At 45.7% G+C, this 27164-nt stretch overlaps 1 protein-coding gene across 2 annotated transcripts in view; it reads left to right on the plus strand.

Moving 5' to 3' along the window:
* Positions 1-27164, plus strand: part of ACTN2 (actinin alpha 2) — a 105716-nt gene that overhangs the window by 26765 nt on the left and 51787 nt on the right. Inside the window, exons 3-6 of one of the 2 annotated variants that reach the window (XM_075862759.1) lie at positions 2861-2980; positions 5705-5791; positions 13409-13496; positions 21711-21789. In XM_075862759.1, the coding sequence (XP_075718874.1) occupies positions 2861-2980; positions 5705-5791; positions 13409-13496; positions 21711-21789 (374 nt within the window). Of the gene's footprint in view, positions 1-2860; positions 2981-5704; positions 5792-13408; positions 13497-21710; positions 21790-27164 lie in introns of those variants that run through there. The other variant, XM_075862758.1, reaches the window with a different exon arrangement.

The following is a 27164-nucleotide window of genomic DNA, read 5'->3' on the forward strand; positions in this document are numbered from 1 at the left end:
GGACCCCACATCGTTCTTTCCAATTATTTTTTATTTTTATTTTTTTAAATGACGTGGGGTCCACCCCATTTTTCATAACCAGCCAGATACAATAAAGCAACAGCAGCCTAGCATCACCAGGGTAGGAAGGGCCATTGTTTTTGGCCTTTCCCCTTCTGACAATACCAGCCTGCGGCCACCCCAGTGGCCGACCATCACTACAGATGGTCAGGTACTGGATCGTACCCGGCTCTTCCCAGCTCCCTTGGTGGCGGTGGGTACCGGGGTAATAAAGGGGGTTAGTGTTAGCCTCTGCATCGGCTAACACTAAGCCCCGCCTTAGCAATGGATGCTGTCAATCAGCCGGCGGCCATTACTAAGGCGGTAGTAATATAGTTTAAAAAAAAACCACAAAGACATAGAAAAAATATTTTATTGAAATAAAAAAAAAACCCACACAACCCTCATTAATCATTTTATTGATAATAAAAAAAAAGCTGTCATCGAAGTAGTCCTGGAATCCGACGTAGTCCAATGACCGAACCTGTAAGAAAACACACGAAAAATGATTAGTAACACATGTGTTAGGCTTAGATACAGGGCCCATGTGTGATACTGTCTGTGGGACCCTGTATCTAAGCCTACCACAACGTAGGCTTAGATACAGGGTCCAGCATCAGTAATCTTATACAGTATAAGATTACTGTGTGCTGGGGCCCTGTATCTAAACCTACAGTGTGGTAGGCTTATATACAGGGCCCATCAGACAGGATCACACATGGGCCATGTATCTAAGCCTACCATGTGATTGGCTTATATACAGGGCCCATCAGACAGGATCACACATGGGCCATGTATCTAAGCCTACCATGTGATTGGCTTAGATACAGGGCCCAGCAGACAGGATCACGCATGGGCCATGTATCTAAGCCTACCATGTGATTGGCTTAGATACAGGGCCCAGCAGACAGGATCACACAATCTGTGATCCTGTCTCATGGGCCCCCTAAGCCTGCTACATCGTAGGCTTAGGGGTTGTACAGTCCCTAAACATTAATGACCTATCCTCAGGATAGGCCATCAATAGCTGATGTGTCTCTCGGGACCCGCAAATCAGCTGTTTTGAAGGGGCCGCAGCACTCGTACGAGAGCTGCTTCCCCTTCATTTCACTACTCGCCCACACTGTGAATCGCCGACACGGATTCACAGTGTGACAGGAATGAAGGGGAGCAGCTCTCGTACGAGTGCTGCGGCCCCTTCAAAACAGCTGATTGGCGGGTCCCGGGAGTTGGACCCCGCCAGTCAGGGCTAACCTTACCTTCCTCTTCGGCCGCGGCGGGAGTTCTGTCGTCTCGATGCTGTGCGCGGCGCATAGCGCTGTGACGTCATGCGCTGCGCACAGCGCTTGACGTCAGGACCGCCGCTGCGATCCGGAACCAGGAAGATAAGTAAAGTATGTTACTATAGTAACAGGGGCCCACGGCCCGAGTTACTATAGTAACTTTTTATTGATGTGGTGCGGGGGGCCGTGGGCCCCCCTGGCTTCGGGGCCCGGTCGCAATTGCGACCGCTGCGACCCCTATAGCTACGCCAGTGTCCAGGCTGGATTTCATGTGTATTCATTATCAGGACACTAGTAATGTTAGGGCTTGTGTATGTGGCTGCACATAGTGATATATCTATATCGCTAGTGCAGTGTAAATTAATGGAGAGGAGTGCATGATGCTGATTGGTCAGCGTAATGCACTCCTCTGTACAACGCCCACTTGCTCGAAAGTAAAAGTACGCCCACTTGGGCATTAAGAAAGCTCATTAGCATAAACTTAAATCGCTCCTAACTTTGTGAAAAAAGATCGGTTTTTTAAATAAAAAGCATTACTGTCACCTACATTACAGCGCCCATCTCCTTATATAGGAGATAGGGCACTTATAATGTGGTGACAGAGTCTCTTTAAACAAAGTTCCCCTGTAAATTCTGTACAAATGTTGACGACTGAATGCAAAATGTCAAAAACATGACTAAATTAATTTGAACAATTTTACTTGACAATACTGAGTGAATGCTTTCATTATTACTATAAATTGGCAGCATGGCGTGACACATCAAGGACTGTGCACAAGGGTTAGTTCACACGTTGCGTAAATAGTGTGGATTTTCCGCAACGGAATTTATTGCGGAAAATCCGCAGCAAACACAGTAGTAGCAAAGTGGATGAGATAAAATGCTCAGAAATTGACCTGCGGTGCAGAATTTTATTTGCATAAACATTGCTTATTTGTTGTGGGTTTTCCCCCATTGAATTCAATAGGGAGGTAAAACCTACAGCAAATAGCAGTTGTTGCGGTTTTTTGCGGCGGGTTCACAGAGATTCCGCCACAAAAAATTCTGAAAAAAATAAATCTTATACTTATCCAGGAACCTGTGTTTCTTCCTCCGGGCCGGCCTTCTGTGATGACATTTCATCCCATGTGACCGCTGCAGCCAATCACAATCTGTAGCGGCAGTCACATGGGATTAAATGTCATCCCAAGAGGCCAGCCTGGATGATGTCAGAGGGCCGGCCTCCTGAGATGACGCTTCATTCCATGTGACCGCCGCTGCAGTCGATCACAGGCTGCAGCGGTCTCCTGGATGAAACGTCAACACAGGAGGCCGGCCTTAGAGCTAAGTGCTGCAATTTCCCACAGCGGACGTTCCGGGCAAAAACTGCAATACAGTTTGGAGCGGTTTTTCACACGGAATTCCCTGCGTCGCACAGGGCGGATACGCTGCGTGCTTTTACGCAGCATACCTGCCCCATGTGAGCTCAGCCTAACTGTGCCTTAATTTTCATATTTCCATTCCTAAATGTCTCTCGCTGTTTTACTTTCTTCTCACAGGGGAGAGGCTACCAAAGCCAGACCGAGGAAAAATGCGTTTCCATAAAATCGCGAATGTCAACAAAGCTTTGGACTTCATTGCCAGCAAAGGAGTAAAGTTAGTTTCAATAGGAGCAGAAGGTAATTTCACCCATTTCTTTAGTTTCAGCCAAAATCCATTTGATTCAGGGAGGAACTGGGAATTGTCATAGCAATAAAGTTCTTGAGCCCCTTACCACGCTCGATAGCAGCGATGGCTGATGTGCCTTTTGCCAGCCGGCCATGCCTAAGGTGTTTTTGGTTTTTTTCCTCGTGCTTTACTTTATTCCAAATACCACACGAACCGCAGAGAAAAAAAAGAAAAAAAAGTCTGCTGGTTCCCTGCTACCAAAATTCTATGCTCTGATGTGACAACTGGCGGCAGTGGTGAGTGTCCATGGTAATGTAACGTCATATGGTCGCATGGTCCAATGGTTACTTTTGGACATTACATCTCAATTAACAAAATGTCACTTTAGTGAACATCACCACAGCCTGCAGCCATTGGACGATCCAGACAATGCAGCCTAGTTGTCACACTGGAGCGCAGGGGGACAGGCGAGAGAGTTTGACAGTAGTCATTTTAGAGGTTTTTTTTTTATTTGTGGAATTTCATGGTCCTATAAACCTCAGGATATACATTTTAGGGGAGCGGACCTCTGTTTTTCTTATACAGGGCTCAAAATCTCCTGCTTCTCTTCATACAGCCATACAGTTTAGTGAAAGAATTACGAGTACCTACGGCTGCCAGTAAGGGGAGCTCACTGCATATGGATATCTACAGTGGTGTGAATCTTTATTAAGTAAGCTCCGCCCCCCCAGTGGAAGTTGCAAACAGCCAAACATTTAACTCTATGATGGGAAGCAGCGGAATTGAGGTTCCATTTAAGAGAAATGGAGCTCCAACCTCCCATAAAGATATATAGTGCAATGTCTAGGTGGAAGGTTGTGGATCCCCTTGGTGCTCTGAACCCTTGGTCTGGTGTACGTTGGTATACGCGACTGGTATACATTGGTAAACATTTGCCTCACATGTATTGAAAGGCATAGTTGACTGCGCTTTTCAGTACAACTGCAATAAAATACATATAGTGCACAGTATAAAAAAAAAATTCTTGGGAATCAATGGCAGACGTATGCAACTGTATAGGCGTAGAGCTCCATATGTTTATATGCCGAACATAATGCCTGAATGTGGTGTAAATGTAGCCTAAGGTATTTTTGCATTTTGTCAACCAAAAGGGGTATAACAGGCGGTGGGTGGGGATGTAGTTATTTAGTTGCAGCTGTCTGAAATATGTATCAATGTTGAAAGAGAGAATTTCATTAAAAAATGGCACAGACATTGTTCACATTCAAGCTCTTTTGAAAGCAAATAAGTGATCAGGTTTCCCTGGACACTCATTCACCAATCAAATCAGTCATAGAGTGGTACCCATGCTCAGGTCTGGCAAGTCAAGTTGGTTTACATTGCAATTTTTTCTGATTTTATTTTGATGTTTTACCATGTGGGCTAGGATAGATTAAGAAGAAAGAAAACTGTTGGACAAGGGTAAAAACATAAATATAAGTGCATATCCACATAAAGAGTTTAATTGGCACATACACCGTACATTTCAATAATGTAAATGTAGCGTTATCCACGAGGTGATCAGAAAACTTGTCAGAAAAGAAGATTTACGACGGTGCTCAGTGTCAACAACATGAAAATTGGAAGGTCATGTAATATGAAAAAGCAAAAAGGAAAATAGACACGACACTCACTGATTCGGCTGCAAGAACAAAACGCAGTACTCCAAACATCGGGCACGACAGCCGTTTCATATCACATGACGCTTCATCCTGGTATCTAATGCAATTTTCTCCTGCAGTCCATGTATTTTTTATGGAAAAAAAATAAAGTGAAGAATGTTTTTTTTAAAAGACATACTACACCAATAAGATGATTTTTTAAATGTACTATTTGGTATAATAGACTTTGATCCTAGGGTCTAAGCGGTCACTCAAGGGTGTTCGCTATTAGTAATACCTAGGTAATCACAGCCTTGGGGTGCAAGTGAAGGTCCAGGACTTTTCAGTGAAAGACCGGTTAGAGAGGAGAGCATAATGGGGCAGATTTACTAATACTGTGTAAACATACACAAGGCAGTCAGAAAATGTTCCAATCTTTATCGAAGTGGTGCATGCTGTAAGATAAATTAGGCATATCTTGCTAGACATGCGAGACACTTTTTTCTCTTCCTTATGCCAGCTCTGTTTATGCCAGTTTTTGGACCTTAATTTTGGCGCATTATGTCACACTTAATACAATGCCCCTTTATGTAAGGCCACACCTCTTTCCACTAACCACGTCCCCTTGTCAAGCGTGTCGAAAAAAGGGTCTAAAACAGTTAATAAATGTGGCGTACAGCATGTATGCTAGATTTCTGGCGTAATAACAGCCAGAATTCTAGCACATTTTGAATAGTAAATTTGCCCCTCTCTCTTTTATGTACCACCCACATTCCTGCCGCTTGCTAAACAGCCTGAGGAGCCTCCATTTATAGTCCACCTTGTCTAGTGCAAGTCAGGAAGTCTAACACTGAGGCTGGTTTTACCTTTACGAAAGGGACTGGAGCAGGTTCTACACTTATTAGGAGACCTCAACCTGTTTTCGACAAGTAGCCGAATTACAATGGAGTGCATGTTAACAAAGCCTCTCCCCAAGACTGCCATAGTCCCTTGTTTGGTGACAATATTTATTTTATGTGCATCTTTAAACATTGATTATTGGAATTCCATGACTATTTACATTAATACTGCTTTATGGCTTTGTTTATTATCTAGAAATTGTTGATGGAAATGTGAAAATGACACTTGGTATGATCTGGACAATTATCCTCCGTTTTGCAATCCAGGACATATCAGTAGAAGGTAAGGTTTTTTCTTATGTGTTTGTTTTTTTTGTAGCTGTCTTTTGCTGTAATGACCGTCCGGACCGAGCCGCAGGCCTAGGGGAAAGCCCCATGACGAGGGGAAGAGGAAGGGGAGGAGCTGAGGGATACGATGGTCGGTTAGACGGTGCTCTGTTCTGAACGCCAGTCTAACCCGGAAGTCGCAACGAGCTAGTTGTGTCCCGCAGCTCGCTCCATACCACGCTCCATAACACACCCTCAGTCAGCTTACCAGCGATGTCGGACGTCCCCAGGCTGCTGAAACAGCTCCAAACGAAGGCTAGCGAGCGGGGCACGGACTGGCTGAGGTCCCTGCTGGCCAGTAAGGTGGGAGAACTGGCGGTGATCAGCGCGGACGTGCCCGTAACAGACGGATCGGTACAGGCAGGAGAGGGGGAGGCGGCTGGGGGATCACAGGACCGCGATGCCCAGAAGGTGAATCCGCATCGGTCCAGAAGGGCCAGGCCGCCGGCAAGGTTGAACCCGGATGCAACTCCCAGGGCCCGGCGCAGGGTTGGGAGCCCCACCAGGGACCCTTGAGGCCGGAGCCTTCTGCCCTCTCATCCTGGGAGTAGGCCCCGGTCTGGCAGGAATCCCGTCTCCCAGCCGATGTTGGTGGGGTCAGGGGGTCTGGTCCCCAGAAGGCAGGGGACACCCTTAGGCCCCAGGACAGTTTTGCCTGGATCTACGGCAGGCTGACCTGGCGATGCTCCAGTCAGGCGGCCTGCCTGTCTCCATGAGGATATCACCAGGATCGCTCGAGGACCACAGTCAGTGGTCGTGCGGGGCAACGGCAGTGGGCGGTGCCCCACTGGCTCTGCGATGGAGGTTCACAGGTCACGGACAGCTCGGTCAGTGATATTGCCGGCATGGGCGGAGGGCGGCAGGAGCGGCCCTCCAGAGACGGCTGGAACGGGATACGAGACCCACGAGGAGGACCATGCGGGAGAACAGGAGGCACTTCACGGAGGACGACTGGATGATCTGGTTTCCCCGGCTGGTGGACCCACAGCTCCTATGCAGCCCGGTGAGTGTTACACAATACCATATTTTACTCAAGCTAGCTTTAGCTCCCCAAGGCGGGCTGTCACAAGGGGGGTTAGGAAAGGAATCATGTGCGGGTAGGGTGGAGCAGGGGGCGGACAATAGTTTGCATGATTTGTTGGGTGGTGTGTACGGGAATTATTGTCATGGTGCCAGAATGTCGGGTTTTTGGAGAGTCCGTCGCCAGTTGATGCGTGGGCAGGTGCCACAGGAGCGTCTCTAAGGTGACTGAGGGCGGCACCGGGGGGCAGGGGGTTACAGTTTGGGAGTCGGGGGTGGTGGTGTCGGTTCAGACAGATAAGGATGGAGAGGTTGACCGGGTGTGTTTAGACAATAAGGCAAAGGTTGGAAGTTTACGTTTGCTTTGAGGGCTCTCTGGGAGCACATTTAAAACCAGAGGTTAAGGAGAAGATATGGAAGGACGAATATGTAGAGATTTTTTCACTGCTACCGCTGGAGAAATTTTATTTGGGCAAGCTAAAACGGGTGGAGAGTAAGAAAGAGCAGGAGGAGAAGTGTAGGTATAGATTAATACCCCAAACTTTTCCAAACTGGTTGCAGGCGTTTGCCATATTGATAAGTGTCATAGGGGAGAAGGCGCCGGATAATTGCTCTGGCCTCTTCTGCTATTTAGATGCCATAGGCGAGGCCTACAGGGTCTACGGGGGGATGACCTGGCTCAGATACGAGGAGCAGTTCAGACTGCGTAAGACAGTCCGCCCCAGTATACGGTGGCATCAGAAGGACATTGGGTTATGGCTGAGGGTAATTACACCGGTGTAGGCTGTAAGCAGCAAAACGGGTTTGTGCTGGCAGTTTAATGATGGCCAATGTAAGTTCGGAGCAGGATGCAAGTTCAAACACTCCTGCTCTGTTTGCGGGGGGGGGGGGGGGCATCCCGGGAAAGGGGGCCAGTGCAGGTGCCCATGGGGGAGACACTGGTGAAGCTGGCAGAGATGTTGCCGTACTTAGGTTGATACCCGGATAGGGAAAAGGCAAAGCTACTGGAGGCAGGTTTTAGGGACGGTTTTTGCATACCCCCTTCGCAGCACAAGGTCCCCTTTTTGTTGCGTAACTTAAAGTCGGCACGGGAGTTCCCATTGATAGTGACAGAGAAATTGAGCACGGAGGTGGGACTGGGTAGAATCGCGGGTCCTTTTGTTTCACCACCCTTTCCTGACTTGGAGGTTTCCCTACAGGAGCTGGTCCCCAAGAAGGAACCCAACAAGTTCGGGCTTATTCATCACCTGTTGCATCCAAAGGGGGCTTCCGTGAATGATGGCATCGATCCGTCTATATGTTCAGTGGTTTGCACTTCATTTGATGTGGCAGTTGATTGGGTTAGGCGGTATGGAAAGGGGGGCGCTTATGGCAAAGACGGATATAGAATCAGCTTTCTGGTTACTTCCAATTCATCCAGAGAGCGTTCGGCTGCTGGGGTGCTATTGGGAGGGGGGTTACTTTGTTGACAGAAGTTTGCCGATGGGCTGCTCGAACTCCTGCGCCTTTTTCGAAGCATTTAGTTCCTTCTTGGAGTGGGTTATTTGTGAGGTGTCGGTGGTGGCCTCAATCATTCATTACTTGGATGATTTTATTTGTGTTGGGCCGGCAGGTTTCCCGGTGTGTAGCAATTTGTTATCAACAATAGAGTGGGTATGTAGACGTTTCTGGGTGCCACTTGTACAGGAAAAAACGGAAGGCCCCAGGTCAGTGATGGTGTTTCTGGGTATCACCATTGACTCGGAACGGATGGAATGCCGCCTTCCCCCGGAGAAATTGCAGAATTTAAAGTTGCTGGTCGGGAAAACGCGGCACGTGCGGAAAATTACGTTGCGGGATTTGCAATATCTCCTGGGGAAGCTTAATTTTGCATGTCGGATTATGCCGATGGGCAGGATATTTTGTAAGCGGTTGGTGCAAGCTACAGCGGGGGTGAAGGCACCTCATCATTTAGTCCGCTTAGTTAGGGAACATCGGGACGACTTAAAGGTGTGGTCAGAGTTTCTGGACCAATACAATGGACAATCAGTTATCATGGCACCGGTGGTTAATAGTTTTGATTGCAACCTATTCACCGATGCATCTGGTAGCGTGGGTTCGGCGCCTACTGCGGGGGGCAGTGGTGTGTGGGTCAGTGGCCCGACACCTGGGTGGAGGAGGGCTGGGTTCATAACCTGGCTTTTCTGGAGTTGTTCCTCATTGTCGTAGCGGTTACAATATGGGGGGAGCGGTTCAGAAACAGGAAGGTGCGGTTTCACTGTGACAATATGGGGGTGGTGATGGCAATTAACAATGTTTCGGCGGCGTCTCCCCCTGTGGTCTATTTGTTGCGACATTTCGTCCTGTTGTGTTTGGCATTAAATGCGTGGGTTACTGCGGTGCACGTACCGGAGGTCAACAACTCAATTGCGGATTCTCCCTCTCGCTTATAGTGGGATCGGTTCCGGCTGATGGCCCCGGAGGCGGAGGGGCTCGTCTGTCCTGCGCACTTGTGGGATCTGGTCTGCAAGGAGCGGGTCGGCTGATCCATTAGTCATTGGCTCCAGGGACATGGTTAGCGTACGAGGCAGTTTGGAGAGATTGGGAGGAGTGGTTGAGTGAGATGGATGGGGTGGTAACGGATGATGATTGGATGGTTGCGTTGCTTGCGTTATTGGGCTATGTGTCGGTTGCGAGTTGGTCGGTCGCGAAGGTGAATCGCTTTGTGGCGGCCTTGACTTTTAGATGCAAATGGCGGGGACGGCGGGATGTCACAAAGGTTTTTCAGCTACAAGGGAGGGTGGAGTTCTGGATTCGCCGGTCTAAAACTGATGTCAGGAAGGGGAAAACGGGTGGTCAGGGGCAATCATGTGTCCGGTTCGTACCTTGGTGTCTTATTTGGGGGGTAACAATTTAGTGTCTGGACCTTAGCTGCGTCATGTGGATGGGGAGTTTTTGTCTCGTTTTCAGTTCACGGCTGTTTTTCGTAAGTGTCTGATATCCATGGTCCTAGAGGCTAAATCTTTCGCTCCACATTAATTTCGGATTGGTGCAGCTACGGAGGCGGCCAGCTGGGGGTTGAGACCAGAAGTGGTGCGCCGAATAGGGAGGTGGGAATCTCGGCGTTATAAAACATACGTGCGTCCGCACTTGCTTGGATAAGGGCGTGGGAAAGTTGGGGAACAATTTCCCAGGGTTCGTGCCGAAGGCTCTTGTTCAGGTTATTGGTCATGTCTTATGTTTTTCTTCATTTTCTTTCAGACCATTCCCCGGGCCTGGTATGGAACTTTGGGCACTCGTATGTCCATTTGGGACGTTCGACCGGACGGGCGCCAGCTGGGATTTGCTAGATCGGTGGCCACGTTGCGGTGGCTCGGATTCCGGGGCTTGTCGTGGGCAAGGGTTTTGACGGAGTTCAATCACTCGGCAGGGCTGGACAGGGTGCCGGATGTCCTTGTGCTTCATGTTGGGGGGAATAACCTGGGTGTCCGTCCTTTTCGGGAACTGATTCGGGACATCCGGTTCGATCTGCTGCGGCTATGGGCCGTTTTTCCCAGGGTGGTGGTGGTATGGTCGGAAATCGTACCTCGTAAATCATGGAGGGCCATCAGGCCTGTGTCGGCGATCAATAGGGCATGGGTGAAGATGAATCGGGCGGTGTCTGCATTTGTGGTGAGAAATGGCGGAGTGTATGTGCGTCATTTTGATTTTGAAGATGGTGTGGGGAATTTTTGGTAGGCAGATGGTGTGCATTTGAATGCAGTGGGTGTGGATCTGTGGGCATTGAGGATTCAGGGAGGAATTGAGCGGGCCTTGGTGTTGTGGGGGAACATGCATATTTGAGGGGGTCAAGATATGCTCGCTGTGGCAGGGTTGTGGGAGTTTGGAGTTGGTCAAATTTGGTGGGGGAGGGACTAATAGTAGGGATGGTCCCTCACAAAATTATGTTCTTGGGGATCTGGTTGATTTGGGCTCCTGCTGGGTGGTGTCCCGAAGAGTAAATACATGTGACGTTTTAGCCATCTGCTGTTGCTCATGGTGCCCCTGAACCCGTGTTTTGGATGGGGGGGGGGGTAAAATTACAATTGTATGGGCAGAGTGGTGCCAGATCCTCCTTCCTGAGCTTCAAGGACCTCCCTCCCCAATTTTATGTAAATTGTGGTTATTTATTTCCTGTGTATTGATGTGTGGAATTGTTTTGTTTGTTAATAAAACGGCTGCTGTGGCCAATCCATTTCAAGCAAAGTCTTTGTGTTTTATTGGGCTAGTTAGCTTATGGTAATGAGGACATGCAAGGGGGGTGAATTGGTACAATAGCGCGAGTTAAGGTAAGACAGCACCACACTCTATTATCCCTTGTCATGCAACACATTCAATGCATTCAGTTGGATAGGTGAAAAATGTCACATTGGTTGCCTGCACAGAATACTAATCGAGTTCTAGGAGAGATACATAACTCAGTACTGGCCTGTTGTTAATAAGGGAAAAGCATTTTCTTTTTTTTTTGTATATTCTTTTTTTTCCCCCACTACTTAGCCTTTTTTTTTAAATACAATAATACCAAGTTTTTACCTTGAAATTTTGTCCCTGTCACATGACATAATGTAGCTTTCAACTACAATGCAGAAATACTCTGTAACATGTAAAGATATGCATAAGTGCTAAAAGAGGTCATTATTTTTTGTCCTTTCTTAAGTGTAGGATGAGTGCAGGGCTGACCTTTACAGGTGTGTGACCTCTGTGATCGCAAAGGGCGCATCAGCCATGCTGAAGGGGCCACAATAAATTATCTGACACCTAAGGCATGCAATCACCGCAAATTTTTACATTTTTGTAATTGTATAGCAGTTTTTTTAGACATTGTATAGCATTGTTTTATTAGTAGATCACTTTGTATATATATATATATATATATATATTTTTTTTATATATATATATATATATATATATATATATATATATATATATATATATATATATATATATATATACACACACACACACACACAGTCAAGTCACATTATTATGACCACCAGCTAATATCTGGAGTAACCGCCGCGTGCAGCACAGACAGCAGCTAGACGGGCTGGGAGTGACTCAATAAGGTGCTTGTAGGTTTTCTCAGTTATCTGGAGCCATGCTGACTGCAGGGCATCCCACATTTGCTGGAGGGTGCGTGGGGGAGGATCCATAGAGCGAACAAGATGATATCGAGGTGGTCTCACAGATGCTCAATTGGGTTTAAGTCTGGCGAATTAGGAGGCCAGGGAAGTACTGGAAGTCTTGGTCGTGCTCTTCCAACCACTGTCGGACATTTCCGTGTGACATGTCGCATTGTCTTGCTGGAAGATTCTATCTGTCCCAGGGAAGACAAACCGCATGTATGGGTGGACGTGATCTGCAAGAATGGATACATACCCAAATTGGTTCAGAGTGCCTTCCACATGGGAGGCCCAGAGAATGGCATGAAAAAATTCCCTAGACCATAACACCAGCTTCTGTTCTTCCAACAATGGTTGCAGGGTGTTCACTGATGTTTCTGGCCTGACACGCCAAAGTCCATCCGTTCAATGAAGCAGAAAACGTGACTCATCAGAGAAGGCAACTCTTTGCCAATCATCAGTGGTCCAATTCTGATACTGTTGTGCAAATTGAAGCCTTTTTTTTACAATGCACCTTTGTTAGTATAGTAGCAGTGACCATCCGTCTGCTTCAGAGCCCCATACGCAGTAGGGTTCTCTGAACTGTTGTTTTAGACACACGTCTGGTAGCCCTCTGATTTTCACTGTGAGCTGCTCCACTGTAGCATGTCGTTCAGCCCTCGCGCACCTTCACCTCTCACATCAATGGCAAGGGGTACTCCACAGTTTTCACGTCGCTTATTCCTAATGGTGGCATTTGTCCACTCACGATACACTTTCACCACAGCAGCTGTTCACAAATTGCACTGTTTGAGAAATACTGTCACCCTTGGCTCGAAAGCCAATATTCATCCCTTTTTGAAACTCTGATAAATTGCCCCTTTTACTAATGGCAACATCGAGTCATATGTGTTCAGACGGCCTTTCGCACAACTTATATATCCACTAAGCCAGCCCACGACACGTCACTTCCTTCATGGACTACGTGCTGCCGACGTCGAAAGTAGGAGGTGGTCATAATAATGTGACTCGACTGTGTATATATATATTTATAGATATTTTATTTTGTCGGTGTTAGTATTATATGGGCAATGAATGGTGGCATTTACATTGTGTGGCACTGTACAGTATATTTTTGCCATGGTTGTGGTGGCACTGTATAACATTGTGCAACAGTATGGTAGTATTATTTGGTCAATGTAATGGCACTGACAATGTATAACTGTACACCATACAAGCGTACGGACAAAAGGTACAGCACAGGGCATCATCCAACATAAGGCCAGCCCTGAGTGAGTGTTGGGGACTATTGCTATTCATATCGTGCACGAGAAAGGGCAGTTGTCACTGTCAGACAATTTAATCACATTCATGATTTTCTCTGCCTTTGGTGTTTCTGTTTGATTATAAATAATATCTATTTTTTTGTCTAGAAACTTCTGCAAAAGAAGGATTACTTTTATGGTGCCAACGGAAGACTGCTCCCTACCGCAATGTGAACATTCAGAATTTCCATACCAGGTACACTCTAAAACCATAATCTAAGAATAATCTAATAATGTAGGACTGGTGTCAACTATTGATAATTGGACTAGATCGTAAGACTAGTATCAGGGTCGGGCAAGCCCCCCAGGATAAGGGATTCCCTGGTGGGCCCTGGTTCTGTCACTATAATGGGCCCCAATGATACAGCAGAGGATTACTCCATTTGGAGCTGACTTATCACTAGTGTCTATTTCTTGTGGGATGATTCAGTATGAGTGCAATGATGGCAATAAAGAATACAATGTCATTAAAAGCGGATGTGTAAATGTTCTGTACAAATAGTAAGACTAGTATTAAAAGTATTGAAAATAGGACTGTTGTCCACTATTGGCAAGTGAATATTTTCAAAGGATTATCTATTTTTATTTACTAAATAGTTGAGAATGACTTCACCTAAATAGATAATTTCATCATTAAAATCTTACAACAATCTTAACAGCAAGCTATAGCTTTAATATCCTTTATCCACAACCCCTAAACAATTCAGTCATACTTGTAGGATAAATATATGGCATGTAAAGTATACCAGTGGTCTAATATATATATATATATATATATATATATATATAAGTGCCTGTTCACATCACCGTTCGTTTTCCGTTCCGGGGAGGTTTCCGTTGGATGAACCCCGCGATGGAAAGTGAAAGTGAAACCACAGCTTCAGTTTCAGTCAAAATTGATATCAATGGTGACAGAAAGATCGCTAATAGTTTCCGTTCGTCACCATTCCGGCATGTTTCCGTTTTAACGATGGAATCAATAACGACTGCACTATTGATTCCGTTGGAAAAACGGAAATCTGTCGGAATGGTGACGAACGGAAACCATTAGCAATGGTGACTGAAACGGAAGCTGTGGTTTCACTTTCACTTTCCGTTGCGGGGTTCACCCGACGGAAACCTCCGACGGAACCCTGGAACGGAAAGTGAACGGTGATGTGAACAGGCCCTAATCATAGCACATGTGTGTAATATATGTCAAAGTATATGTCACGATCTAGGGGTATGTGGACCCACTAGGCCGCTCCGCTTTGGCCAAGTCACAGTCTATGCAAAGTCTTATACAGAGAGTTTGTAGCACAAGGGTACCTGAGATAGTCCAGAAAATGGCAGAGGCTCTTGAACGGATGGGGCTAGATGTGGCAGGTTGCGCCAGATGTGGCGAATGGTACCAGGAGTGGCAGATGACACCAGACGTGGTGTATACCAGCAGGCGTGGCAAGTTGCGCCAGACGTGGCGGAGGATATCAGGGGTGGCAGATGGCACCAGACGTGGTGTATGAAAGCAGGCGGCACAGCACGACTCCAACACTAGACAGGCTCAAGAACTAAACATAGCACAGGATATGGGATACAGGTAGCAGGGCACAGGAACACTGGGAGCAGGATAACACTAAGGGACTATTTGCAATACGAACATTGGAAAACTACAACAATGCTCAGACAAGGGAGGGAAGGACGGAGCCCTTCATATAGTCCAAGGTGATCTGGGGATAGGTTAGGGATACTTTGGAGAGTGCGCGCGCTGGCCCTTTAAAGCTGGGGACGAGCGCGCACGTGCATCCTACAACACAGTCCAGGACAGGTAGGCCATGCCACCTGGCATCTCCGGGGCGGGAGACGCTGGCAGATGGCCAGGAGGCTGCGGTCACGGCCGTTTGCCGTAGGTAAGCAGCGGCGGTCCGTGGCTGCTGTCGTAACAGTATAGAGTCTTTAACCCGAGAGAGCCCCTGGCATCTGCCTAGGGAAACTTGTAGACAGCCAAGCATTGTGTCCTATTTTGAACTGTTCAAGTGTTCTTCTATGACCAAACACTGATGCCTGAAAATGAATCAGCCTCACTACTGATATATTTACTATATCATCCTTTATGTAAAGAGGTTGCCCAAAATGGACACCTGTCCAGGAGTTATTTTATTGCATTTGGGCATCATTATCTCCAGCAGAGTACCACTGCAAAGAGTGCTCCCCACTTTGGCAGACGTGACGCAACCATGTATTACAATTGAAAACAGAAGCAAAAAAATCTGTGTTAAAGTCTTAATAAATGCTGGAGTGCAGCAAGGAACTAAATGAAGTAGATTAGTTTCTCTCCAATTGAAAAGATAGTATAGCTCTGCGCTGCTTCAAAGCACAAGCAAAAATCACAACTTTAGAGGTGAAAAGGATGTTAAAATAGAACTTGTAGTCCTGAGGATCGAAAAATTCCAATGATCAAGCACATGGAAAAGTTCAATTTTAATTGTCTGACTTGAATGATGATCATATCCACATTTCACACATGAAGTCGAGCTTTGTGTAATCTGACTACTGACAGAGATCAAATGCCATTGAAATGTGAGCGTTGTTTTGGCGGCCTGTCCCCTAGTGGTATTTAGACACCGGTGATATTTCTTAGACAAACCACTGCAAGTGCTTCCAAAACTATGAGGTGCCCCCTGGTTGTTGGGGAGGCAAATTTCACAAAGTAAGTATAAGTTGCACAGTCCTCTCTCTGACTGCAACAATCTCTGGTTTAGCAACATAATTTACTCCTCCTGTGCTTATTTTAATGCTATACTGGATTCGGGTGATGAGTGCAAAAAATATTAAGCAATATTTTAAATGTTATCATAGACTTCAACCATAGGTGGTGAGGCCAAGGTGTCCCCATGTTCCGGCTGGTGAGAGTAGAAAAAGTTTTAAAAACCCTTGTCTATCTGTTATTAAGTGCACCTTTAGACAGAGTGGTTCTTGGGGGAAGGGTTCACCTTGGAATAACACTTTCTGGTTTAATGCATAATATAGGCTTCTGTTCTGTTATCTAGATTGTAGCCCGCATAGTGACTGCCTTTGTATTTATGTGTTTGCTTTTTGCTGTATGCTTTTGAACATGTCGCTGTTTTATCTGGTTGGTACTACTCTGCATATTTTCTTTCTATATACTTTATTTTGAAAATTATAAAAAACTAGATGATAAAAAAAAAGCCATGGTCTAAAAAAATAATTGTAAAAGCATTTCCAATCTATACCATCTTCGTGATATAATTTATTACATCATGCTGTTGTCCTAGAGCAGAGGTCCCAAGTTTTTTCTAGCTTGAGAGCCACATTCAAAGAAAACTGGTGTTTTGAGCCACCTCAACATATTAAATGTATTATTAACTTACAAGCAATTGCTAATAAGAGCATAAAAACCAATCAAACAGAAAATGCTGGTTGACAAATACCAAGTGGCAGTGATACTGTGCTGATTCAAAGTCCTGTTATGTGATCTAGTGATATGATAATGCAATATGGCCACATATAAACCTTAGATCATCACAAAGTTCTAGTAGAATCACCGTGAGTCTGGGTGTTTCAGTCAAAATACAAAACTCTAAAATGTGGCCATATTATGGCTGTGCGAAACCGGTCAGTCGCACAGTTCTTAGGCGGAATTCACACGACAGGGTTTCCCGGCCGGGTGCCGGCCGTTCATAAATCGTCCAGCACCCGGCTGCATTAGGAACAATAGACCCCTAATGGGTCTATTCACACGACCGATTTTTTGACAGGCCGGGAAAACCGGCCGTCAAAAAATGGGACAAGCCCTATTTTCGGCCGGGTACCCGGCCGCCCGGCTCCCATAGAAAGCTATGGGGCCGGGTAATACACAGCCATCACCGGAATGTGTCCCGAGTGATGGCCGGGTCTACCGTCGCTCGCACTCTCTCTCCTCCTCCTCCTCACAGTGCAGAGTGCATGTGAGGAGGAGGAGGGTCTCTTTTTGCTCCCTGTAGGAGTCGGATTCCACTACAGGAGAAGTGAGTGACTACACTGTCCATATATGGACACAGCGATGTCACTCACTTCTGCAGCGGAATCACCGACTCTATGGCTGGGGATGCTGCTACAGGAGAAGTGAGTGACTACACTGTCCATATATGGACACAGCGAAGTCACTCACTTCTGCAGCGGAATCCCCGACTCTATGGCTGGGGATGCCGCTACAGGAGAAGTGAGTGACTACACTGTCCAATTATGGACACAGCGAAGTCACTCACTTCTGCAACGTAATCCCCGACTCTATGGCTGGGGATGCCGCTACAGGAGAAGTGAGTGACTACACTGTCCATATATGGACACAGTGACGTCACTCACTTCTGAAGCGGAATTCCCGACCTGTGGCAGGGAATTCCTCTCCAGGAGAAGTCAGTGACTACACTGTCCATATATGGACATTGAAGTCAGTGACTTCTCCTGGAAGGGGGGGGGGGGATGGGTGCAACCTACAGGGGGCAGGGTGGCATCACCTACAAGGGTCAGGTTGGCATTACCTACAGGGGGCTGGGTGGCATCACCTACAGGGGGCTGGGTGGCATCACCTGCAGGGGGCTGGGTGGCATCACCTACAGGGGGCTTGGTGGCATCACCTGCAGGGTGCAGGGTGGCATCACCTGCAGGGGGAAGGGTGGCATCACCTACAAGGGGCAGGGTGGCATCACCTACAAGGGGCAGGGTGGCATCACCTACAGGTGGCTGGGTGGCATCACCTACAAGGGGCAGGGTGGCATCACCTACAGGGGGCTGGGTGGCATCACCTACAGGGGGCTGGGTGGCATTACCTGCAGGGTGCTGGGTGGCATTACCTGCAGGGGGCTGGGTGGCATTACCTGCAGGGAGCTGGGTGGCATTACCTGCAGGGGGCTGGGTGGCATCACCTACAGGGGGCTGGGTGGCATCACCTGCAGGGGGCTGGGTGGCATCACCTACAGGGGGCTGGGTGGCATCACCTGCAGGGGGCAGGGTGGCATCACCTGCAGGGGGCAGGGTGGCATCACCTACAAGGGGCAGGGTGGCATCACCTACAGGGGGCTGGGTGGCATCACCTACAAGGGGCAGGGTGGCATCACCTACAGGGGGCTGGGTGGCATCACCTACAGGAGGCTGGGTGGCATTACCTGCAGGGTGCTGGGTGGCATTACCTGCAGGGGGCTGGGTGGTATTACCTGCAGGGGGCTGGGTGGCATTACCTGCAGGGAGCTGGGTGGCATTACCTGCAGGGGGCTGGGTGGCATTACCAACAGGGGGCTGGGTGGCATTATCTACAAAGGGCTGTGTGTGGCAACAAATTGAAATGAAATTCATCCGATTTTAAAACGGACAGGGAAAAAAACAGATGCAAATCGGGTCCAAATCGGCCGGTAAAAACGGCAACACGGCCCGGAACGGAATCGGAACGGATGCAAACCGGCTGGGAAAATCGGCCAAAAGCGGTCGATTTTCACGGCCGACACTCGGACCCTGTCGTGTGAATGAGGCCTTAGGCTGGTGCCAAGTTTTGTTAATGCTATGACATCCTTGTTAACATTTCTGCACATCTGCCAACAAATTTATTTAGAAAATGTAACCAGATTATCAAAAGACTTTTTTTTGCAATACTTTGAAAGGGCTTCATAAGAAGACAAATAATAGCATGTCTGTTTACAGGGATGTACATTTAGATGCAGGGTCACATAGCAAGAATCAAGATGCCCCTCCTTATTCTAGTACTGGCTCCTAGGATCTTAGGACAGGAGGGTCAATCTCTTGTTCATCCCACTCTCTTTCCTGTTGCTTGATGGAGTACAGAGCAGCATGGTCCTCAATCTAAGGTACATGTGGAGAGGTGGAGCCCTGTTTAGGTTTTAACCACCAACGATGCAAAAAGGTGGGGCCCAATTAAGCTAAGTCTCCCCCTAATATTGTTGTAGGCATGTTTATGAACATACCCCAGAGTCGTTATTATGCCCCAAACACCTATATTACCTAATGCCCCTACTCAAATATACAATACACCGTATTTTTCGGACTATAAGACGCAGTTTTTAGCAAGAATAAATCTTGCTAAAAAGTCCCTGTGTCTTATAGTCGGCAGTCAAGGGACCCGGCAGCGCCAGGCCCCCTGACCGCTTCTTACTTAACCCCTTCCCGACCCATGATGGAGCGGGGAGGGAATGATGTTTGGAGCGGGATCACGTGCTGAGCCCGCTCCATACACTGCAGGTGTCAGCTGTGTTTTACAGCTGACACACTGCTCTAACGGCCAGGAACAGCGATGTCGCTCTTCCTTGCCGTTTAACTAGGTAAATGCCGCGGTCAATAGCGACCGCGGCATTTATAGGGGTCTCACCATAAATGTCAGATAGATGCGGGTCTCACCACTGGGACCCGCACCTATCTCTAGAACGGGGCCACCTAAACCCTGTTCTAGCTTACTCGCTACGCTATCTCCTGGCCACTTCCTGATTAGGTGGTCGGGAGTTATGGAAACAGACAAGTACTCGCTGAGCTACGCTATTTACGTAACTCCCATAGAAGTGAATGGGAGTTACGTTAACGGCGTAGCACTGCGAGCTACGCTTTTTCTGGAACTCGGTAGCTCCAAAAACATCGTACATGGTCGAGTTCCGGAAACAGCGTAACTCGCTGAGCTACGCTGTTTTCGTAACTCCCATAGAGCTGAATAGTAGTTACGGAAATAGCGTAGCATGCTACGCTGCTTCTGTAACTGCCATTCACTACTATGGGAGTTACAGAAACAGAGTAGCTCAGCGAGTTACGCTGTTTCTGTAACTCATTCATGTATTGCAGTGTATTGTACCAGCGATCTATTGATCGCTGGTTCAAGTCCCCTAGGGGAACTAATAAAATGTGTAAAGGAAAAAAGTTAGATACATTTTCAGGAGTGTAAAAAAATATTAAAAGTAAAAAAAAAAACCTTTCCCCATTTTTTCCAAAGAACAATGTGAAAAAAAATTAAAAAAAAGGAATGAAATAAAAATTGATAAAAAAAATAGTATGTACCAAAAAATGGCTCTCAGAATGTGGTGAAACGGAACAAATATTTTTTTTTAACAAATAGTTTTTGCTTTGTAAAAGTAGTAGAAGATGACATTTTTTCCTATTTTCTGTTGTCTAAAACCTAGGTGCGTCTTATAGTCCAGTGCGTCTTATTGTCCGAAAAATATGGTAAATAGGAAAGGTCAAACATACTGAAAAAAAATAAATAAATAAACATATTTTCAATTTCACGCTACTCTAAACAAGTCCCAGATCACACTAATATGGTGAATTCCGTTCATATGCTTACTGTGTGTTATTTGTCTTAACACAGGTTGATGGTAATGATATGGCAGTTAAATATTCAACATTATCCATATATGAATCTTTAGAGTATACAAATACATTGAAATTCCATTACACCTGCATCCGATAATTAAAAAAACATTAAACAAATCAATCAATTGCTTCCTGCACAAATCTGCAATATAATGTGGAAAGCCATAAGAGCAGAAGCAGAAGACTAAGAAAGAAAAAAAACAATTCGGAAATTCCTTCGTTTCAAATACTTTTTCTATGACATTCGGCTATACAGAATATCTGATAATCCGGCACGGAGGTGTAACTTGCAGCTCCTGGGACCTAATGCAAAATCTTTAACTGGGCACCCACCTACCATGTACCATTTATTATACTGGAGACTTTTTATGTGGCAGAGGACCGTTGCTACATCTGTACCCCCTATAGCTACACCCCTGACCCACCATCTATCAGGTTCCAATTAAACCAGATTTGTTCTGTTGTTATGACAGACCCTTTATTTTATACTGTTGTAAGTAGAGGTTCTAGGTGGCAGCATGCCTATTATGTTGTGGAATTGCGGCAGATTTTCACAGCAGATTTCACCCTTTGCAATGGAAAGGGTGAAATGCGCAGCAAATCTGCATCTAATGCATGTGGGTTTTGCTGTGGATTGTCTGCAGATATGCAGGCCTAATGGCAACACTATGCCATGTCTGAATCCCAGTCCTAAGGCCTAATGCACACCACCGTTTGTGCCGCCCAAGTCCCATCCGTGATCTATGGAAAGATAGGACATGTCCTATCTTTCTACAGATCGGAGAGTTGGGTCCGTTTTCACAGACCCGATTCACCTGCTAAAGTGAATGGGTTGGTGAAAACTATCGGGTGCCACTCGGATGCCATGAAAAACGTCCCAAGTGGCACTCGGTTGTGTGCACCGGGTCTAAAGGTTTGTAGTCTGATACAGGCAAAAAAATATAATTTCTACCCGAAAAAAGTGACCTAAAATATAGATATATTTTTTATATTTGTTTGTTAATACTAGGTATATTTGTTAATGAAACGTATAACTTGTTTTGTTTTTTTTGCATTATTTGTGATAAAGCTGGAAAGATGGCCTTGGCCTATGTGCCCTGATCCACAGACATCGGCCTGATCTCATTGACTACTCCAAGCTAAATAAGGTTGACATCATACTAAGATGAGATCCCATGTGACTTTTACTTACATTGACTAACGCTGCATGCACACGTGATTTGTTTGTTTTTCAAAACACAATACTTTTATAACTTCATCCTCCTCAACAAAAGGGTGAGGCATAAGTTTACTTCTAAACACCATTTTACAGTTTATATAGAGAATTCATCTACATAAAAAGTTGAGTAACTGTGTAGTTGAATTACATAAACTGTCCTGATCTTGAGGTACATCATGTATCATAGGCAATTGCTGCATTTACAAATCTGATGGTTGTTATTGGAAACAGTCAACAAGCTTGGTGTCAGACATATCTCCTACTGGTTTAGCGTAACTTCCCTAATGCAGTTGCACTGTTAGGCCTTATTCAGATGAAGGTGGGGAAACTCGGACGTGAAATATGGAGACTTCAGTCTATGGAGGGATCCGTGAAAATGGAAGGAAATAGGACATGTTCTTTTTTTCAACGGACCTTTCACATGGTCCGTTGAAACAACAGCCTTTGTTTTAACGGCCGTCACACGGACGTATTCAATGTACGTCTGAATAAGGCCTTAGGGTATGTTAACATAACACAATGTGGATTCTGCCTGTACCCACGCACAAATTCTGAGCCTAAATACAGACAGAATTCACAGTAATTCCTCTGGCAATACATGTAAACAGAATTTTTTTAGGCCACATTCTTATTCTCCATAAAAAATTCACATGGAAAAATGACCACGTCATGGATTTTATAATATGCAGCAATTTGTTCATTTATGCGGATTTCATTATTAAAAGCAGTGTATTAGCTCCATTAAAATTCAATGTAGCTAATCCATGTGTGAATCCACATAGAAATCCACTGCAGAAATTCGAGTTCAACCGCAGATTTCACTAAAAATCCACGGTGGATTTACCCATTGCAAATTCTGACCGATCGAACATAGCCAAAGCTTTTCCTACATTGGATTACTGTACAAAGATGTAAATGACATTTCCCAGCATCCAAATTAGCTGAGCAAGCTCTGTACAGACAATGAGCCAGCAAGGAATGCAAGGAGATTTCAGCTCTGGAGGCTGCAGAATTTTGAAAGCAGCTCTAGGATATAACAAAGACTGTAACTTGAGATCTGCACAAGATAAGTTATGGAAAGTGTTACAGATATACTTGTAGTAATATAATAATAATAATAATAATAATAATAATAATAATAGAGATGCATTGGATTGTACCATTTCATAAACTGTTCTTTATGAAAATTATCCAGAATTAGAATATGTGGCTGCTTTCTTCCAAAAACAGCACCACACCTGTCCACAGGTTGTGTGTGGTATTGCAGTTAAGTCCCATTCACTTCAATAGAGCTGAGCTGTAATACTAGACACCACCCATGGACAGGTGTGGCGCTATTTTTGAAAGAAAGCAACCATGTTTTACATGGACAACCACAGCCATGGACAGCAACTTTAATCCCTTAACGGCTGCCCACCGTCATTCGACGGCATGCGGTGCAGGTCCCAAGTCTGCGGCGACGTCTTTTGGTGTCACCGCTTTAAAGCTACTCCAAACTAGTAGGAGCAGGTCGGGTACCTGATTGTCTCAAGACAGCCGTAAACCCTGAGGGGAAGATAAAAGGGGTTTATCTCACTTATGCCTTCTCTTTTGAAGTCTAAATTGCATTAAATGAGCAATGCTGCTGCCTCTTTTGGACAGGCGAAGACGTGATGCCCCCAGCATTGGTTTCTAGGGATGCCTCAGTTACAAATAAAGGGGGAAAAAACACACCGCCCACGCCAACCCAAACTGTTGCCAGGCCGCCCTGTTCACCTGAGAATTAACCTATTATGTACCAAAATAGACTAAACAAACTACAGGACCAATTTTAATATATTATTTTAGTGTGAATCTGCAAATTTGAAGAATAAAGCACTATAAATTAAGAAATAAATATACTTTTTGTTCACTTTATTCCTACTAAAACTAAAAAAGCAAAAATGTATTTATCTGAAAAATTTATTTTAAAAAAACAGACCTCTCTGTCACGAAAAAAACATTGCAAACATTATTTTGGTATCCTGACATCTTTAAAAAATGTAGGGCCGTTAACCCACCAAGTGTGCATAATCGCTAACAAGTGTCATTTAGGACCGAAACACTCTGGTCATAAAGGGGACTACCTATGTAGATTCCTCTAAATTGTATTAAATGTATCATGACAGATACGCTATAAGACATCTACACTATATGACATCTACATTATATGACATCTACACTATATGACAACTATACTATATGACAGCTACACTATATAACATCTACACTATATGACATCTACACTATATGACATCCACACTATATGACATCTATACTATATGACAGCTATGCTATATGACATCTATACTATATGACAGCTATACTATATGACATCTACACTATATGACAGCTAAACTATATGACAGCTATACTATATGACAGCTATGCTATATGACATCTACACTATATGACAGCTATACTATATGACAGCTGTACTATATGACAGCTATACTATATGACAGCTATACTATATGACAGCTATACTATAAGACATCTACACTATATGACAGCTAAACTATATGACAGCTATACTATATGACAGCTATGCTATATGACATCTACACTATATGACAGCTATACTATATGACAGCTATACTATATGACAGCTATGCTATATGACATCTACACTATATGACAGCTATACTATATGACAGCTCTACTATATGACAGCTATACTATATGACAGCTATGCTATATGACATCTACACTATATGACAGATATACTATATGACAGCTATACTATATGACATCTACACTATGTGACAGCTATACTATATGACATCTGCACTATATGACAGCTATACTATATGACATCTACACTATATGACAACTATACTACATGAAATCCACACTATATGACATCTATACTATATACAAAACTTGAGGACAGCATCCGTATGGCAAAAATATAATTGTGTTTGCTAACACATCCCAAGTATATAAAAAACAGTGCTTGAGAAAGGCTCCTGCGGAGTCGAAACTTAGCTGTTTTTTATATACTTGGGATGTGTTAATAAACACAATTATATTTTTGCCATACTGATGCTGTCCTCAAGTTTTGTATAATAGTTATCTGTCTGGATGGGATTTCTGGACATGGAATTTGCATCTTCTCAACATTGAAGTGGAAAGAATCTGATCAAGCGAGTGCTGTGGAATATTTTTTACTATACTCTATGACAGCTATACTATATGACATCTACACTATATGACAGGTATACTATATGACACCTACACTATATGACAGCTACACTATATGACATCTACACTATATGACATCTACACTATATGGCAACTATACTATATGACATCTATACAGGGCCGCCATCAGGGGGGTATTAGGGGTACTGGTGTGAGGGGCCCGGCCAAACCTAATTGAAAGGGGGGCCCGGCAACTGCCGCGACTTGCCTTTGGTAGAAAAAAACGGGCCCCTGCAATGGGGCCCGTTTTTTTCACCACAGAATGTCGTGAGCTGCGGGCCCCCCCCTCTCGTCATGGGGGCCGTCGAACCACCCGCGAGCGCGACCGATCGCGCACACAAGGAAACTCCCGCGCGTGCGCACTCGCGAGCGTGCACCCACGAACGCCCGCACTCGAGACCGCCCGCGCGCGCACCCGCGAAAGCCCGGAAGCGCGCACCCGCGACAGCCCGGGCGCTCCCAGATGCGACAGCCCGGGCGCTCCCAGATGCGACAGCCCGGGCGCTCCCAGATGCGACAGCCCGGGCGCTCCCAGATGCGACAGCCCGGGCGCTCCCAGATGCGACAGCCCGGACGTCTGGACTGAAGACATCGCCTGGAAGACATCGCCTGAAGAGGACTGGAGTGGGAGCAGCTCTTCTGACACAGTGAGTAAAATGTCTCACAGTGCTGTTTAAGTATGGCCCTGTTCACACAGAGTATTTTGCAGGCAGAAAAAAAATCTGCCTCAAAATTCCTTAAAGAATTTTGAGGCAGATTTTGACCTGCCCACACTATCTTGCCGCGTTTTTTTGCTGCGTTTATTGCCCGCGGCGATTGAGGACAGCAGACAAAAAACGCAGCGAAAAATGCATTTTCTGCCTCCCATTGATTTCAATGGGAGGTCAGAGGCGGAACCGCGGCAAGAAATGACGTGCTGCTTTTTCTTTTTTCCGCGACTGGCTCCCATTGATTTCAGATTAAATCAATGGGAGGCGGTTTTGGAAGGTTTTTGGTGCTGATTCTGACGCAATGTCCGATTCAATATCAAGGCAAAAAGCACACGCTCGTGTGAATCCGGCCTTAGGGTAGGAACACACTAGGCATGAACACTGCGGATTTTATGCAACACATTTTATTGTGGAAAATCCGCAGCGTATCACAGTCGCAGCAGAGTGGATGGGATTTGAACAAATCTCATTCACACGCTGCAAAAAAAATTGACCTGCAGTGTGGCTTTTTAAGCTGCAGCATGTCAATTTATTCTGTGTAATCGCTGCTCCTCTGTTGCGGAAATGCTGCGGTTCTGCCGCAAAAATCACAAATGAGGAAAAAAAAGGTACTTTTTTAAATTGATAAAAAACTTTAGACTTACCCCGGCTGTAGTCCTGGTGACGCGATCCTTTATTCTTAGCGCATCCCGGCCTCCTGTCATGACGTTTCATCCCATGTGACTGCTGCAGCGGTCACATGGTCTACAGCGTCACCCCAGGAGGCGGGGCTACGTTCAGAAGAGAGAGATGCGTCACCTAAACTACGGCCGGGGCAAGTCTAAACTTTTTTTCCCCTGCAGGATTCCCGCAGCGGACATGCCTCACGAAACCTGAGCCACTATTTGGTGCGGTTTTGCTTGCAGAATTCCCTGCGGCTACCGGGGCGGATAAGCTGTGTAGTTTTACTCAGCATATCCGCCTAGTGTGTCCCTTATGATGTCGCTCCTGGAGCTGCTGCCTGTCTCTAAATAGGCAGTTGGTCCAGTAGAATTTGGAATAATTTTTTTTTGTGAACCAGCTTAAAAAAATACAAAACTTTTGTGTTAGGGCCTGTTCACATCACCGTTCGCTTCCGTTCCGGGGTTCCGTCTTAGGTTTCCGTCGGGTGAACCCCGCAACGGAAAGTGAAAGTGACAGCACAGCTTCCGTTTCCGTCACCATTTATCTCAATGGTGACGGAAACATCGCTAATGGTTTCCGTTCGTCACCATTCCGGCTGGTTTTCGGACGGAATCAATAGCGTAGTCGACTGCGCTAATGGTGACGGAAACGGAAGCTGTGCTGTCACTTTCACTTTCCATTGTGGGGTTCACCCGACGGAAACCTCAGA

This window comes from Rhinoderma darwinii, chromosome 4 (assembly GCF_050947455.1).
Source record: "Rhinoderma darwinii isolate aRhiDar2 chromosome 4, aRhiDar2.hap1, whole genome shotgun sequence".
Taxonomy (NCBI): domain Eukaryota; kingdom Metazoa; phylum Chordata; class Amphibia; order Anura; family Rhinodermatidae; genus Rhinoderma; species Rhinoderma darwinii.